Source organism: Paramisgurnus dabryanus, chromosome 2 (assembly GCF_030506205.2).
Source record: "Paramisgurnus dabryanus chromosome 2, PD_genome_1.1, whole genome shotgun sequence".
Lineage (NCBI taxonomy): Eukaryota > Metazoa > Chordata > Actinopteri > Cypriniformes > Cobitidae > Paramisgurnus > Paramisgurnus dabryanus.
In genome coordinates, this window is record NC_133338.1 from 1,504,351 (window position 1) to 1,521,401 (window position 17,051).

Below are 17,051 nucleotides of genomic sequence, written 5' to 3' on the forward strand. Positions count from 1 at the left end.
ATAGGGAATAAGGTGTAATTCTGAAGGTGCTAAGGCAGTTCCATACAGCTGGGCATAGAGGCATTCTCCTTCTAACTTAAGTTAAAGTTAGAGGTTTCTCCAAACACATTGAAAATAAGAGGATCCATCTATGTTTTAGGTTGAGGTTACTCCATCTAACCTTAAAACGGGGAGGCAATTACTCCAGTAATATTTTCAATAGAGGCAATACTCCTAATCTATACCCCCTTCAATACATTTAACTTAAACCCTGAAAATATAATAAAGATTTGACAAGTTTTGGAATGAATAAAGATTAACAATTTATTTTGCCAGGCAGGTTACAATTAAATCAATCATTTGGTTATTCAAATCAACCAATTACAAATATATCCAAACATTCACTAAAAGATCAGCATAGAAAAATAAACAGTAAACATAAAATAAAATCATACCTGGCAATTCAAGACACACAGCAGTGTGGGAAGATCTGACTACAGAATGCTTCCATAAGGTTTGAATACACACAGAGTGTGGGAGCTTCTGGGTACAGAATGGCTCCCAGAATGTTTTACCAGGCCACCTTTTATACACAGCTTGAGAAAACTACCAAAATCTAGTTTGACCTGTACCAAGTGATACTAAAGAACACCTTGTCAAATTCCAGTTTGACCTGTGCAAAGTGATACTAAAGAGCACCCGGTCAAACTAGCCAGGAGTATCTTGGCAACTGGTCAAACTAGCCAGAAATATCAAGGCAAAACCCCACCTCTACAAGAAATGCATCTTCTATCCAAAGTTCTAAAAACCTTAATCCATCTGATCTTAGATTTATAGAAATTAGACCTTTTCACTCATCGCACTATGACCCTTAAAATAATAATAAACATTAATATAAAATTACAACCTTAGAACCACATAATATGTATACATTACATAATATATTTCAGCAGATACCCAATGATATGAGCCTAAAGGCTAACAGTGCCAAAGCCTTTGTGATGAAGAGATTAGGAGAACAGGGAGTTGCATATCTGTAAACAGTTTCACCTAAGAGTCAAACTTGGGTTAGCAACACCACCTGAGGTTTAATTGTTTTATAGTGTCTCTTCATAAATAAACTTAAAGTTGATTAAATAAAATCCAGTATTACAATCTATTATACTACTTCCCTATTTTAAATACAAACTTTGAAGGTGGGTTCATGTGTTTAACGGAGTGTAAGCTCATATACCCTTACATGTTACGATTTAAATAGTCTTCAGATTATATATTATATTGTATTACCAGACATTCATGCGAAATCTGATGTAAACAATCTATATTTCACGGATTACGCATTTCTGGACAAATGTGGTCATTGGATAATCTGAAACAGACTGGATTCGACTTGTGATCCCCACAAAGGTAAAAGAGTCATGTTTATTTTTGCGGGTTGTCATTTGGTCATAAAATACTACATATGATGCTAGAACCTCTCAAAAAGGGTTTTACAGGGGGTATGGCTTAGCTAAATGAGATGTAAATGAGCCCTATTGTCTCCCCCAGCTGAAAAGAAGAGTCCCTTTCGTCTCGATTTTCTCGGTTTGAGTATTTCTGAGTTCCTATATTCAAATGGCCACAACTTCTCCAAATCTTATCAGATTTCCATGTGTTACACATCGTTGGAAAGCTTAGAAACTGCACTTTCAGAATCTGTGAATAACTCAAAATGCCCAGATCCGACTTGTGTCCCTACTTTCCGTGACTGGTCACATTTATGTTAAGAGGAGGATTAAAATACGGACGGATGGTTCCATTGAATCTACACTGAGTGAATGTGTAAATGTGTGACAGATCGTCCATATTATAGAAGGAGATGAGAGCGTTCTCATAGTCGACAAACACTCCCACCTTCTGAGGTTTGGTGGAGAGATGCAGCTGAATGGGATTTTCTTCATAAGCTCCATACGTGTTTGGACCACAGAACACAATGACCCAATAACCTTCACTGGGTTTGTAAGAGACTTTTCCTGTCCTGTTTGCATTTTCTCTCACTACACCCAGTTTCCAGCCCGTTTTCTGTCCAACCTCCACTAACCAGAATGCTTTTCCAGTCGTGATCTGAAGCTTTCCCAGGATTCCACTCATAAATTGCTTGGGCCTGCCCAGACTGTCATGAGCGTTTGCTTTGCCTCTTACAGTTTTGCCATCTTGAGACACTTCCAAAGCTGGATATGCAGTTTCTTCATCCAGAGTCACATCCACTGTGGAAAGAGAAGAATCTCATTTAAGAAAAGTTTGAGAGCTTCATAAATCAATATAATGAATCAGGAATGTATTTGTTTTTTAAACGTACCTAAAAACCTCTGAATCCTTCTTAGTTCTGTAAAAAAGTTAAACGAATCACTATCAGTGATATTTTCTTTAGTAAACCCCACTCAATACATCACTACTGTCAATCTTCATCATCATGATTTCTTACCAATAAAGCAAAGATTCTCCAGCCGATTCCTAATAGAAGTCAAAACAGGAGTGGTTATATTTCTCATGGAGCAAAAGTTTGGTTCAGTGTCAATAGAAACTCCCCGATCATCTCTGAATTCAGCAGGTACAGATGGATATGACTGAAAGTAGAACAAAAACATTACATGACATGTATATAAAGTATTATAATTTACATAATATGATTGGACGGATCTGATCAGTCTGTTACTTGGTGACATGAAATCCTGATTGTTTTAAACAGAAGCAAACAAACAGCATTTTCTCTCAAATGTAACTCTCTGTATATGAACTCAAAGCTGCTATGTGAATCAAACTCCTAATCAAGCTTTAGTATGAATCACTGTCATCATATTCAGTATAACAGCACTCTCTCTTGTGTGAAAATACTTTAATATACAATATACAAGTGTATATTATTAATATACATAATATATTCAGACCCGGCGCCATTCACAAATTTACTGATGGACCCAAAGTCCTTCTTGCCTCTGAAGTATGTCCTTTTAGTTCCTTACTTCCCGTGTTTGCCATGGCCCTGTTGTGTACATGGTCTGTGTATTGCTCTTCTGTTTCCAGTGAGTACACTCAAGCCCTGAACTCTCTGCCCAGCCCGGCCGCTCCCAAATGCCCCCAACTCCCGGTCTGTCCCAAATATTTTTTTTGGGGGGGGGCAATACCGCCACGGTCGCAGTGACCATGAGTGCCTACCTGCCTTCAGAGTCATGGTCACTCTGACCGTTGGTGCCCTGCCGGTGCCTCCAGCGCCTCCTGTCCTGTCAACGCCTCCGGCGGTTCCTCTCCTGCTGGCGCCTCCCATCCTGTCGACGCCTCCAGCGCTTCCTGTCTTTCGGGCACCTCCCGAACTGCCCGCACCTCTTTGGCCACCCGGACTGCCTGCACCTCCGTGGCTACCCGAACTGCCTGCACCCCCAAGGCCACTAGTGCGAGCAGCACCAGGCTAACCAGTCCATCTGGACCATCCTGAAGGTTCCCATACACAGTCTCAACCTCCAGGATTCCCCCCCCCATGTCTTAACGTTAAGCGGTGGCGCTATGCTTAGCAAACAACCAAACATTTCCCCATTCACTATCGACAAACCAATCAAATACATTTAAAATATATATTTTTTAAAATCAGACCAAACACATTTTATTTTTAATCAGGAGTTTTATATAGCTTTTGATAACAGTGCAAACAAGCAAGGACTGTTGGTTGGTGGTAAATGGAGCTGGTGAACAGGTGAAGGGAGACAATAATATACAATAATATCTATGTCTGACCTGGAGAAAGAGGATGTCGTCTTCTTCATTCTGAGTTTGATTCAGATGGTTGATAATGTTTTTATACTCTTCAAGGTCCTCCTGTATCTTCTGTGTCTTCTCTTCCATCTCTCTCTCCAGACTCCTTCTTCTATCCTCTAGAGGAGCAATCAGCTCCTTCTCAGCTCTTCTCACAATATCCATCACTGCAGAAAACACTTCCCTTATCTCTGTCTGCTCTCTGTTTATCTCATCCTGTGAAGAGTAGAAGAGCGACTGATCATTCTCTTTGACTTTATATACATTTAGACTTAGAATGCTGTCAACATACAAAGTCAATTTTTATTACCATTTTTATGCATTTGATAGGTGCTTTTATCTAATTGACTAATTCCAAGGTGTACATTTTATCAAATAGATTTTTCTTCATGCGTGTATGTAATATGCTGGACTGTATGTGCCGCTTTTCCATTGCATAGTACCACACGGTTTGGGTCGGGTCAGCTTACCTTTGGGGGTTTTCCACTGGGTGCAATACACGTTATCTGATACTTTTTTTAGTACAACCTCGGTTGGGGTTCCAAGCAAGCTAAGCTGATATCAATATGTGACGCAAATACAGCGTAGCTCACTGATTGAAGAATCGTCACTACCAGCATCATCACTATGGGCCAGTTGTTCAAAATTTTTAATCTGGATCAAAATGATCCGGATTTGGAAATCACATTTTTTCCTATTCAGGATAAGGTAATCCGTCTTACTTTTATGCCGGTTTTTCAAAGCAACATTGGATTGGATCACCCTGATCCAGATACACAGTTTTCAAGATTACCAAATCCAGATTACCTGTGCTCTAAATGGGACAACATATCACAACATGTGCTACCAGCTATGTGAAGAACAGGTAGAAGAACCAATATGGGATCACTGTAAGAGTTTTTAATTTTGTAGACAAAACACAAAAATAACATAAACATCCATTTATAATTTCTTTTATGAACCCTCATCTGAGTCACAAAAAAAAAATATATCCAATAACAAATACATTGTGGACGCACAAAGGACGCTTCAAGTGTCTTTTCTGAGCTCCTGTGACTGCTGGCTCTACCATTGAGGGTCCAGGTTGTATTTCAATAATACAGTAGGGCTGAGATCCAGAATGAATGTTTCCTCACTTTCCTTTACAATCGTAGGCTCACCATCCCCTACAACACCCTGAATCCCATGCAGAGCTTTATAGTTTTCACCTCCAATAATGTCCAGAACCACATCTGTGTATTCATCAACACTACTCATTGCAAAACAAGATGTGCAATTGAGCTTTTAAATGGAGTTCTGAAGAGATGCTTTGCATGCCTTAACTACTTGCGAGTGGAACCACAGGGAGCATGCAACATAATACTATCGTGTAACGTCCTGCACAACATCGCTACCAGGTGCAATGTCCCTCCCTGTGATGATGTTTATGATGCACCTGAGCCGTTTGAAGAACCAGACCAACCTCTGGCATTCTGTCAGAATGAGGGACTGAGTGGACGTATAGTAAGGGATGCCATTGTTAGACATTGTTTTTGACAGGCTGATCTCTGATGATTGTTTCTTTGAAATTAATATACGGTGATGAATGACATAAAAATTGAATAGGCCTATATTATTTTTGTTTGTGATTGAAATCTGTTTGGGGGATTATTTCATATTTCATTATTTTTACTTTACTGAATAGCTTAATTGGTAGCCTATGTCTACTATATCTACTTTATCACTGTTACAACGGTTACACAAGTCAAGTGCAAAATATAAATAAAAGTATATACACTAAATGAAACAAATGTGTTATTTGACCAATTTTAGAGTTTTTCTACATTTCCCTCCTGGAATCCACCTTTAAATCCTACCCCCTGTTGGGATCAGGATAATCCAGTTTTTTTGGATCAAAGTTATCCAAATCCTACTGACAAGTTTTGAACAACACAAACTGAAGGTTTGATCCAGATTTAAACTAGAATTGGATTCTGTGATCTAATCTGATTTCAGATTCCTTCTTTCACTTTTGAACAACCCATTTTCAAGATTTGATCCGATCCGATAACCAAAATCCGATCAGCTTACCTTTGAACAACTGGCCCTATAATGTAAAAGATTAGCTTTAGCTTCATGCTAGTGCTGTCTCGAGTAAACATGTTGTCATCTGTGCCTTGCTGTAAGTTCCCAAACTCCCTTTTAATGCTGAGGAAAAACCTCCACAGGTTGAGAATCAGGAACACAAGTTTTTTCCAGACATGCAGTTTGTGACGGCACATTCGCGACGAGCACGTCAGCATTATATGCCTAAATGCAACTTGTGGGGTGGTGATGGCGCTGTGGATAAGACACACGCCTTTGGTGTGAGAGACCCGAGTTCGAATCCACTGTGACACACCATTGTGTCCCTGAGCAAAACACTTAACCCCTAGTTGGGTGATTCTCACGAAACCATTGGAACACCACGGCACTAATGATTTTAGCTATAAAATGTGTAATATAGTAATATTAAAAAGCATCAGAATTATCACAATACTGTGTTCTAGCTTGCACAATGTGTGATTTTAACATAAGAATATACAATTTGTCAGTTTTATCTAATTTTCTGCTTAAATTCTCATTACCGCAATGCGTCCGGCTATGTTTGAACATGCGTTATGTTGTAATTTAAACAAATTAACACAAAAATATTTAGAAAAAAAATAAATTGATGTTTTGCTAGACTACTTTAGATGACAGAAAAATAATTTACTGAATATTCATGTATAATAATAATGAAGAAAAATTAGGAAAATGTTGTGTCCGTGCCTGATGTTCTCATCCTCCGCAACACTTTTTGAGAACAGTTTAAGCACACATACATAATTTTAATAAAGTTTGATTTTGAGTGACCAAGCACATGGACCAGTTACTTCAAGATGGCTACCAGGTAAGATCATCTCTTTATATCTTTCCAGTTAAATTTGAAATATTCTCTTGTCAGAATGCTTACACAACATTTTGATTATCATTACCGAAACAGGTAGTTTTCTACATTTCGAAAAAATTTTGATTTACAATTTTTTTATGAAAATGTTCTTTATTAAAGTCTAATTATATGCACTGAATAAAAAATGAGCAAAGCCTTCATGGCTTCTCTATTTTTAGCAAAACATACTGGGGTACCTCATCCTCCGCAACACCATTCTCATATACCGCAATTATTTAATAGCAGTTGCGGTAAAGAGAACTTCTGTTTCGGAAATGAGAATTTAAGCATATTGTTTATTACTTTTAAATATATCTTATGAATTAAATACAAATTTAAAATGTAATAACTGTTGATATTTTGCTTTATGATGCTTCATTGTAGACAATCAGCAAGTGAGAAAAAAACTTAAGCAAAGGCCAGTTTGACAAAGTTCAGGGAGAAACTTTACAACAACCCAGAATGGCTCGAGGAGCACAGAAGGAAGGAGAGACTGAGCTTAGGTTTGGAGATATTACTAGCAGGTGTATTTAGCAAAAAACACACTACAGTGTTAGGAAATGTACATGGCACACACACACAACACAACGCAACAAGTCTATAATATATTATGATGTGTACATACATTTTTTTCTTCCAATGTTGTGAGACATGCTAATTTAATGTAATGCTTTCTTTCCACTTTCAGGTATCAAAGACAACCTAGCGATGGCACGCCACACGTCTAGGCGCTGCAACAGCAGTTGCTTCACAAGATCCACAAAGTTGGATCCCATGTGTGCCTGCATCTCAGCTCCCTGCGACCGCACAACGCGCGCTGTCTGCAGCGTCAGATTGCTGCGTGGGGGCGAGGGACAAAGGGAGACTACCTCCTTTCTGCGCAGTGCGTGAGTCACAGACACCAGAGAGGATGGCCTATAAGCGCCCAGCGCTGTTACAGAAAGCGGGTTTTTGCACAATTCATTAGGACTGTGCATTAACCCTTTCCGCTGTCTTCGCAGCATGTGGGTTGTGTTCGAGAGTGGGGGGGGCGTGTTGTAGACGCTTATGTGAGGACGGGCCCTGAGGCGAGCAACACAAAACCAACTGAAGAGAAGAATGCTCTGTTTTTGACAAAATAACAATCTTTATTACATTTAACAGACAAACATTTCAACATAAAGTCCCTGCGTCGCCCACAACAGCCAGGGGGACATCCAACGAGACTCTCATTCTTTTCCGCCGCTCAGCGTTCTCTTCTTCACAGCACTCTTGTCAGGAACACGGCTTCGTTCCGGACGGCAGTCCCCCAGGACCCGGTTTCTTGCATCATATACTGGAGGATTTGTGCCAGGGACTCTTGCGATGCACCACCGGTTCTGGTCCATGAGACACATGGTGGTGAGGTAGGAAGTGGCTCATAGCCTTAGAGCTTTTCACCGCTTCCGAGAAATGCTCCGTGATTGTGGCCACCGTGTCCCCAAACAGGCCGGATAGAGAAACGGGCGTGACTGTGCATGAGCACCATGAGTGGTCTTCGTGGCCCTTAGCGTGAAATTCGTAGCCATCCTCAGATCCCTGAAGGTATTTAGATCCGTGCTGCCTTCATCCAGAGCCTTAAGCACCTGCGCCTAAAAGATCTGTAGGATCGCCATAGTGTGCAATGCAGACAGAGCCTCTCCCGGCGCGGGTATGCTTTTTCGGACAGGTGTGCTGTCATGAGGCTTCACTATCCTCAAAGCTGTGCCACACCATCCAAGGAAGTGGACAAGGGGCAGAGGTGAGCAGCCACAGCGTCCTTGATGGGGGGAATACACAGGTAGCCTACCTAAGAAAAAAAATGGGGGGAGGGGTAGCCCACGCTTTGGTGACTTTTCTCCGAGCGGCAGCGGGGCGGCCCGAGTGAAGAAAACAAAAGTCAAGCTTGCTTCTCTGGGGATCTTGTGGGGTGCTCCACTCAATCTCCAAGTCCTGCAAGGCTTTGAAGAGAATGCGCACCAGTTCCTTGTAGAAGGAGGGCTGTGTGGCTGATGCACCACGTGGAGCCTGGTCCCAGTCTCCGTCCAACACTCTCAGAGACATCTCATCTTCCTCCGCTGGAAACCCAAAGGAAACAGACATGGCAGCTCCCGGTTCAGGACACAGGCTCTCGGCGACAAACTGAAGTGGTGAGAGAGGGGAGGACAACCACCTGCGGCTCTTTGCCGGCAGTTGGACACTGCAGTAAGAAACATCAAAGGGCGATGTTGAGCCGGGTCCTGAGCACCTTCATCGGGAGATCCTCACAATAAGGGACACCCTGAGCCAACAATTGCCGTCTTTAGGTGGAGAAGCCCCAAGCAGCTTAAATATGACACAAAGGGATATTAATATAGGCCTTCCTGTTCTCATGTTTTTTCTATAATATTTTTTTCAAAGACTACACAATAAAACAGTTTTGAACTTCAACGCATGATGCTGTAAATATTATCAGTTTTTTCTACTTTATAATTTGTTTTTAACAAAATCTCAGGCTAGTATATGTATTCTCATTACCGAAATAATTAACCTCATTTCCGAAACCTATGTATCATTACCGCAAAAGATACTTATTAAATGTTAATTTCATTAATAGAAGCATAATACTTTGATTTTAAACGCATGTGCAGAATCTCCAAATTATGTTCTTTCAGGTTTGTCATGTCATTTTGAAAATTTCTTGGTTTCTTCGAAATATAAAAAAAAAATAGTTGCAAATTGTGGAAGGTGTTGCGGTATATGAGCTAAATAAAACAAAATAAAAAAAAACGTTAAATTTAAAATAAATATTATTTCAGAATTTCAATTTACTGTGCATGACTATTAATAATCCATTTTTAAAAATGTGAAATTATATTAGCTTTTCTAACAGTGTTGATGTTTTCTGACTGTTGCGGTAATGAGATTTTTTAGGACTTACTTTTGAAATTATGTTACAAAAAGTGTTAAATGATAAGTAAACGTTTTTAAATTAATGTTCCCATATACTCCAGACTTTGTTTCTAATGTCTGGTGTGAAAAAAAGTAAATTTAAGCAATTTTTACATTTTCATGCTTGACATTTTTCACACCAAGTTTTCGTGAGAATCACCCAGTTGCTCCAGAGGCGTGCAACCTCTGACAAATATATATATATATATATAGCAATTGTAAGTCGCTTTGGATAAAAGCATCAGCTAAATAAGTAAGTAAGTAACTTAAATGAGTCTCAGCAGAGCGCATCGACTGACGCCACGGGTGTCATGAGAGACAGAGGTAGTGATAAACGCGATGTGCAAATATCTATTTGTAATGGCAAATTTTAATTTTGTGGCGGACTGAGAAATAAATAAATGTATGGGGACGTAATCATCTTCATTCACTGAAACCATAGTGGAGCGATGCAACAGCTTCATTGATTTTTTTAGATCTAAAGTCAATAACATCCGTTCTTCAATATCTGGCTCCTCCTGATTGACAATTCTATCACACTTTACTGAGGTTCAGCAGAGCCATGTTGAAGAAACCATTAAAAAAATGATGCCGTCCACCTGCACCTTGGACCCTATCCTGCCTGCTTTGCTCAAGTCACTCATTCCCAGTGTCAGCCCAATCATTACAGAGTTTATTAATCTATCACTCAAAAATGGCAATGTCCCTCTGGCCCTTAAAGCTGCTGTCATCTGTTTGATACTTAAGAAACCAACCCTAGACCCAGAAGTCTTGGGAAACTACAGGCCAATCTCCAACCTCACCTTTCTGTCAAAGGTTCTAGAGAAGGAAGTGGCCACTCAGCTTCACAACCATCTAGAACACAATAACCTATATGAGGTATTTCAATCAGGCTTTCGCTCAGCTCACAGCACCGAAACAGCACTGCTCATGGTGACAAATTACCTTCTCATGGCAGCTGATTCAGGATCACCATCATTGCTCATTTTACTTGACCTAACAGCCACATTCGACACAGTGGACCATGCCATCCTTCTGGGCCGCCTCCAAAATACAGTTGGACTAACAGGAACAGCACTGCAGTGGTTTAAATCCTACCTTTATGGTAGGACTGAACGAGTTATACTGGGAGACTGAGTCCAGGCAGCTCCCTGTTACATGTGGTGTTCCGCAGGGGTCGGTTCTCGGACCAATTCTATTTATTCTGTACCTACTTCCCCTTGGCTCTGTCATCAACAGACATGGGCTGTCCTTCCACTGTTACGCCAATGACTTACAACTTTATATTAAAACTGCCTCAATCCCCTCCACAGTCTTGTCAAGACTCAACACATGTCTTCTGGAAATAAAGGCATGGATGGAAAGCAACTTCCTCCAACTATACTTTGGGAACACTGAGGCATTACTCGTTGGAACCCCGCATCAGATCCACTCCTCTCTAGTATCTCAGTTCACCTTGGACGGCCAAGCCATCACGTTCTCCTCCTCAGTTACAAACCTAGGGGTTAGGTTTGACCCGCAGTTGACCTTCAACGAACACATTAAATATATTTGTAAAACTTCCTTCCACCATCTTCAAAATATCTCTAAACTACCTCTTCTAACTCTTTCGGATGCAGAGAAACTTCTACATGCCTTTATTTCCACCAGGTTGGATTATTGTAACAGACTCTTCACTGGGATTTCTGTCAGAAACATGCAGAAGCTACAATACATACAAAATAGTGCTGCCAGAGTCCTCTTGAGAGTCAGAAAATATGATCATGTAACTCCAATCTTACATTTACTGCACTGGCTCCCAGTTTCATTCTGGATTGACTACAAAATTATTTTGATCACACATAAATGTATCACTGGACATGCACCACCTTATTTACTCATCAAGAACTCATCACTTTGAAATCCTCTCCCCGCACTCTAAGATCATCAGGCCACCTACTTCTTCAGGTCCCAACCACTAATCTTCGTACTATGGGGGATCGAGCATTCTGTTCAGTTGCACCACGGCTTTGGAATCATCTCCCATCTGATTTGAGAGAAATAAAGAGCTTGGACACTTTCAAGGCTGAACTAAAGACCTTTTTATTTAGAAAGGCTTATTTGTGCTGATTATTTTATTGTTTTTATGGTTTTATATATATTTTTTGTGGTTACTATTGTTGCTGTCCTTTGTAGCACTTTGAGATTCTTCGGAATGAAAAGTGCGTTATAAATAAATGTATTATTAATCTGATTCGTCGCATGTGTGTGCATGTATGTGTATGAACGGCAAGCATGGCATCTTGCGTATTTACTGTTAACGGGCAGCTATTATGCATTACAAGCTGTTTGCACATAAGTCACGAAGTGTGTTATGAACACAACAACTCTAAAATAAAATAAAAAAGTAGGCAGAATGTAAACGTGATTGACACAACATAGTTTTTAATGTGCGAAATTTCGGATTAAAATTTTAGACCCAATGGCCCTCATTTATCATTCTTGCATAGAAACGTCCGTATATGTTGGCGTAAGATTATGCTTACACTCTTCTCACCGCCTGATTTATGAAGCTGTGCGTACCATTGAAATTCAGGTGTACACAAAACCTGCCCTACATAAATGCCGCAGCTAAAAATGATCGTCATTAGAATAACACGCCCATATAAATCAAGTCTCCACTTCCCCACATCCTCATTTTACGCCATGGACACACGGAAGACGGCAAAGAAGAGAAGCCAGGGAAGTGGAAAGAAACAAAATTGTTTTATTTGGGAGTTTAAAGAGTGGGATTAAAGACAAATTAATAATTTCATGACAATTTGTAATATTCTTCTTCTTATTATTATTATTATTATTATTATTTTTATTATTAATGACGCTTATTGTTATTAAGAAGAATAAATATATTTTTTTTTTAAGGCAGGGCAAGTTTAAGGCAAGTTTATTTGTATAGCACATTTCATACACAGAGGTCATTCAAAGGGCTTTACATAGAAATTAGAAAACAAAAAATCAAAGATACATGAATTTAAAATATCAATTAAAATAAAATAAATGTGATTTTAATAAAAATTGTTTAAATGTGTGAAAAAGAATAAAACAGGAATAAAAGAATAAAACAGTTAAAAATAAGAATAAAATCAAGAGAAATAAAAATAATTAAAATAGTGCTTTTGCTTACTGTGGGTTCACACCAGCCGCGGAAGAGGCGGCAAAAACGTGCTATTCGCGCGTAGTTGGACGCTTGAACATTTGAGTTCACTCGCTTCATTCTCGCGTGAAATCCGCGGGTGAAATTCTAGTCATTCGAGAAATTCATGCGGAAATCCGCGTCATGGGAGGGGCTTCTGCGACTCCGCGGAGACTACACCACTCCGCTTGCTTCCTGTAATCACGTCACTACTACAGCAAGCTCCTGATTGGTTAACGCGGCGCGGAATTCCGCCAAAGTTCAGATTTTTGAACTCGCGCGTTTCCCGCGGCAACGCTCAATTCGGGCGTTCCGCGCCATCCGCGCCGCGGCTACCGCGTGTACCGCGCCGCAGGATGCCTAATCGCGTGTTTGCATTGACTTAACATGTAAATCATCCGCGCTTGCCGCCTCTTCCGCGGCTGGTGTGAATGCACAGTTACATCTAAATTCTATGTCTGCTTAATGGTTTGCTTAAGTTTTTTTTAAATAATATTTTAAAATGGTGTAATAACTTCTGTAGTGTGTTGTTCTGTATTTACGTACAGTTGTTTGTCAGCTATATCTTAGATCCAGTTTGATAGGGAGCTCTGGATATAATTCAAATGAACTATTTGTTTCCACGACATCCACATGTTTTACTAGGCTAATTCATAATTTGAAGTAGTAATAATTGTAATAGTAATTACGAAATATTAGGATAATTCATTCCATGGAACAAACTGTTGAATATTGGGAACGAATTTTAAATTTATGGCCATACTTTAGACTAAATAAGAAAAAGAATTGTTAATTTGTGTCCATAATGTAGCATAAAAGATCATTTGTGGCCACGATTTTGTCCGCATGTCATCATGATCGGATTCACGGCTCCATTCAACACAAGCATCTTACCTTACCTATTCATTTATTTATTTATCATCGAATGGTATGTAACTTACTAGCTTACCTTTAGATGCATTACCATGTTTTCGTAGAACATCCTTGTGCTTTCTGGCAATGTGCCACTGCAGATTCTAGGATGAAAATGTTCTAACTCTTACAGTCTCTCCGCACTCCCTTTCAATTTCTTCTCCCTGCTCAATCTTTACTTTGATTTTTACTTTACATTTATGTATAAGGCTTGAATTCCATAACTTATTGCTAGACGTTTTCACAGATTCTCGAACTAGCAAATTATCAAAGGGCTTTCTGGGTTGAGCAGGCGGTGCTGAGCGTATTGAGGGAGCGGTGCAGAATTTTCTGGAAATGCGCACTGATGGTACTAATATTACCGCCCCGCTCAACGCTACGCTCTGCTCACATGCTCTGCCCTGAAACGTCAGGTAAAGTGCACAGGCTCGCAACTGAAGGAATACATATGCCTACAAATCAAATGCTTTGGTAAAGTCACAAAAATAAACATTAAAGTTCATGTTGCACAAAAAACCAATGAAGTTTATAATTACTATGTTTTTTTTACAGTAGGTCGTAATATATCATACACTCACCGGCCACTTTATTAGGTACACCTTAGTAGTACAAGGATGGACCCCCTTTTGCCTTCAGAACTTCCTTAATGCTTCGTGGCACAGATTCAACAAGGTACTGGAAACATTCCTCAGAGATTTTGGTCCATATTGACATGATACCATCAAGCAGTTGCTGCAGATTTGTCGGCTGCACATCCAGGGCACGAAGCTCCCGTTCCACCACCTCCCAAAGATGCTCCATTGGGTTGAGATCTGGTATATGTGGAGGCCATTTGAGTACAATGAACTCATTGTCATGTTCAAGAAACCAGTCTAAGATGATTAGCGCTTTATGACATGGCACGTTATCCTGCTGGAAGTAGCCATAAGAGGATGGGTACATCGTGGTCATAAAGGAATGAACATGGTAAAAAAAAACAACACATGATGCTCAATTGGTACTAATGGGCCCAAAGTGTGCCAAGAAAATATCCCCAAAACCATTACACCACCACCACCTGCCTGAACCGTTGATACAAGGCAGGATTGGATCCATGCTTTCATGTTGTTGACGCCAAGTTCTGACTTTACCATTTGAATGTTGCAGCAGAAATCAAGACTCATCAGACCAGGCAACGTTTTTCCAATCTTCTATTGTCCAAATTTGTTGACCCTGTGTGAATTGTAGCCTTAGTTTCCTGTTCTTAGCTGTCAGAGTGGCACCCGGTGTTGTCTTCTGCTGCTGTAGCCCATCTGCCTCAAGGTTCGACATGTTGTGCGTTCAGAGATGCTCTTCTGTATATCTCGGTTGTAACGAGTGGTTATTTGAGTAACTGTTGCCTTTCGATCAGCTCGAACCAGGCTGGCCATTCTTTTCTGACATTTGGCATCAACAAGGCATTTGCGCCCACAGAACTGCCACTCACTGGATATTTTCTCTTTTTCTGACCATTCTCTGTAAACCCTTGCGATGGTTGTGTGTGAAAATCCCAGTAGATCAGCAGTTTCTGAAATACTCAGACCAGCCCGTCTGGCATCAACAACCATGTCACTTTCAAAGTTACTTAAATCACCTTTTTTTCCCCATTCTGATGCTCGGTTTGAACTGTAGCAGATCGTCTTGACCATGTCTACAAGCCTAAATGCATTGAGTTGCTGCCATGTGATTGGCTGATTGGAAATTTGCATTAATGCGCAGTTGGACAGGCATACCTAATAAAGTGGCCGGTGAGTGTATATTTTAGTTTGTCAATGCGTTTTGTTGTGAATTTTTTTCTGCGCGTTTCCACACTTACTCAAAACATGCATACACCAGCTCCTGAGTTGGCGTAGGATTTGAGCGTGCTGTACGCCAACATCCATATTGATAAATCTCAAAGTCACCGTGGTTTTGGGTGTAAGCCAGGTGTACACTGGAAATTTGGTGTATGCACTTTTGATAAATGAGGGCCAATGTGCAAAGATCTTTAAAGTAGCCTATGCTGTTCGTAAACTTGCATACCTAACGAATGTTAACATACCCATACTTACTAGAGAGTTTCTGATTTTGTTCTCAAGGTGTTGACGTTTGTTTCTTCCCTGGCTGATCATGCTTTCCGACTGTACAATAGTCGTTTGCTGTTTGGCCTGTACAAACACACACACATGCACATCAAGCTTTTAGAATACATGAATAAACCCACAACTTTATACAATTACTGAGTTTCATTGTTTTTTAACATCTTTTACATATGAAAAGGTATTTCAACATGTTTGATAAAAATGAAAGGCTACACACTGCACCAGTTAGGGCTTAAAGAATTGGTGATCTAGTCATAGACTTTTAGGAATTTGCTTTTTGAAAGTCAGCATTCTTAGCAAGAAACGCTCTTATTCAAATTAATAATGTCACTGAAAAGCAAATCCAGGGGCCATATATTACCCACTGTATTATTTTCTATATAAGTTAAATACCTCTCTCCTCTTTCTCTCTGTCTCCACAGGTATGACATCTACACCAGGTTTCACACATAAAGCACAGATGCAGCGTTTGTCTCGGGTAGAGTAGAGATCCAGGGGTCTGCCGTGGACACCGCACACTCTCTTATTCCATCTCTCCACTGGTTTTACTAGTTTATGACCCCTCAGCCTCTCCATAGACTGATGCGGCTTCAGATGATGCTCACAGTATGAGAGTAAACAGGTTGAGCAGGACTTCACAGCTCTGAACATCTGTTTTTTCTCACAGTTGTCGCAGGGGATCTCACCACTTTTACCAGTGTAGAGACTCAGTTCAACCATCCGCGCCCGCTCAAGAGCCTCAAGACACAAAGGACACTTTGGATTGCTCATGTCTACAGGCTGATTCAGACAGCTCTTGCAAAAGGTCTGATTCAGACAGCTCTTGCAAAAGGCATGTATACAGCTTAAGATGACTGGATTTTCAAACAGCTTCTTGCAGATGGTGCACTTAAAGTATTGTGTGATATGATCCACTGCAGCCATGGTGATGTGTCAGATATAATAAACCTGAGGGTTTTAATAATAATAATAATAATAATTCATTTACATGTAAAATTATTTTGAAATCAAAAATTTATATAGTTAGCTAATGACTTAAGTTACTGGGATCTGTGAAGATTACTGAAAATCTGTGGTAGTGTCATAGTGATGTAAAATGTTCACCCCATTTCATCTCTAGTTTGTACTTTGTTTAAATTTGACTCATGCTGTGTGATTGTGTCACTACTTTTGCACTTTAATGCTATTTCTGACAATGGATTTACACTTTGAATTAGGTAGTCTG

The 17,051-nt window shown here is 40.0% G+C and overlaps 1 protein-coding gene across 1 annotated transcript; it reads right to left on the reverse strand.

Moving 5' to 3' along the window:
• Nucleotides 1-1,713: 1,713 nt before the first annotated feature.
• LOC141281875 (nuclear factor 7, brain-like) lies at nt 1,714-16,750 on the reverse strand. The gene is made up of 6 exons (XM_073813681.1): nt 16,220-16,750; nt 15,832-15,892; nt 3,748-4,019; nt 2,444-2,585; nt 2,318-2,344; nt 1,714-2,225 (listed from the first exon to the last, which is right to left on the reverse strand). The coding sequence occupies exons 1-6, from the start codon at nt 16,748-16,750 to the stop codon at nt 1,714-1,716; spliced, it is 1,545 nt and encodes a 514-aa protein (XP_073669782.1).
• Nucleotides 16,751-17,051: the final 301 nt, after the last annotated feature.

What these genes read in the sequence shown, in the direction of transcription:
- LOC141281875 (XM_073813681.1), bottom strand. Translation starts at nt 16,750, where the DNA reads ATGGCTGCAGTGGATCATATCACACAATACTTTAAGTGCACCATCTGC. An exon ending in ACGACATCCTCTTTCTCCAG is followed by an intron (nt 2,586 to 3,747) that starts GTCAGACATAGA and finishes TTCTACTTTCAG; the next exon opens with TCATATCCATCTGTACCTGC. An exon ending in AAGGATTCAGAGGTTTTTAG is followed by an intron (nt 2,226 to 2,317) that starts GTACGTTTAAAA and finishes CTCTTTCCACAG; the next exon opens with TGGATGTGACTCTGGATGAA.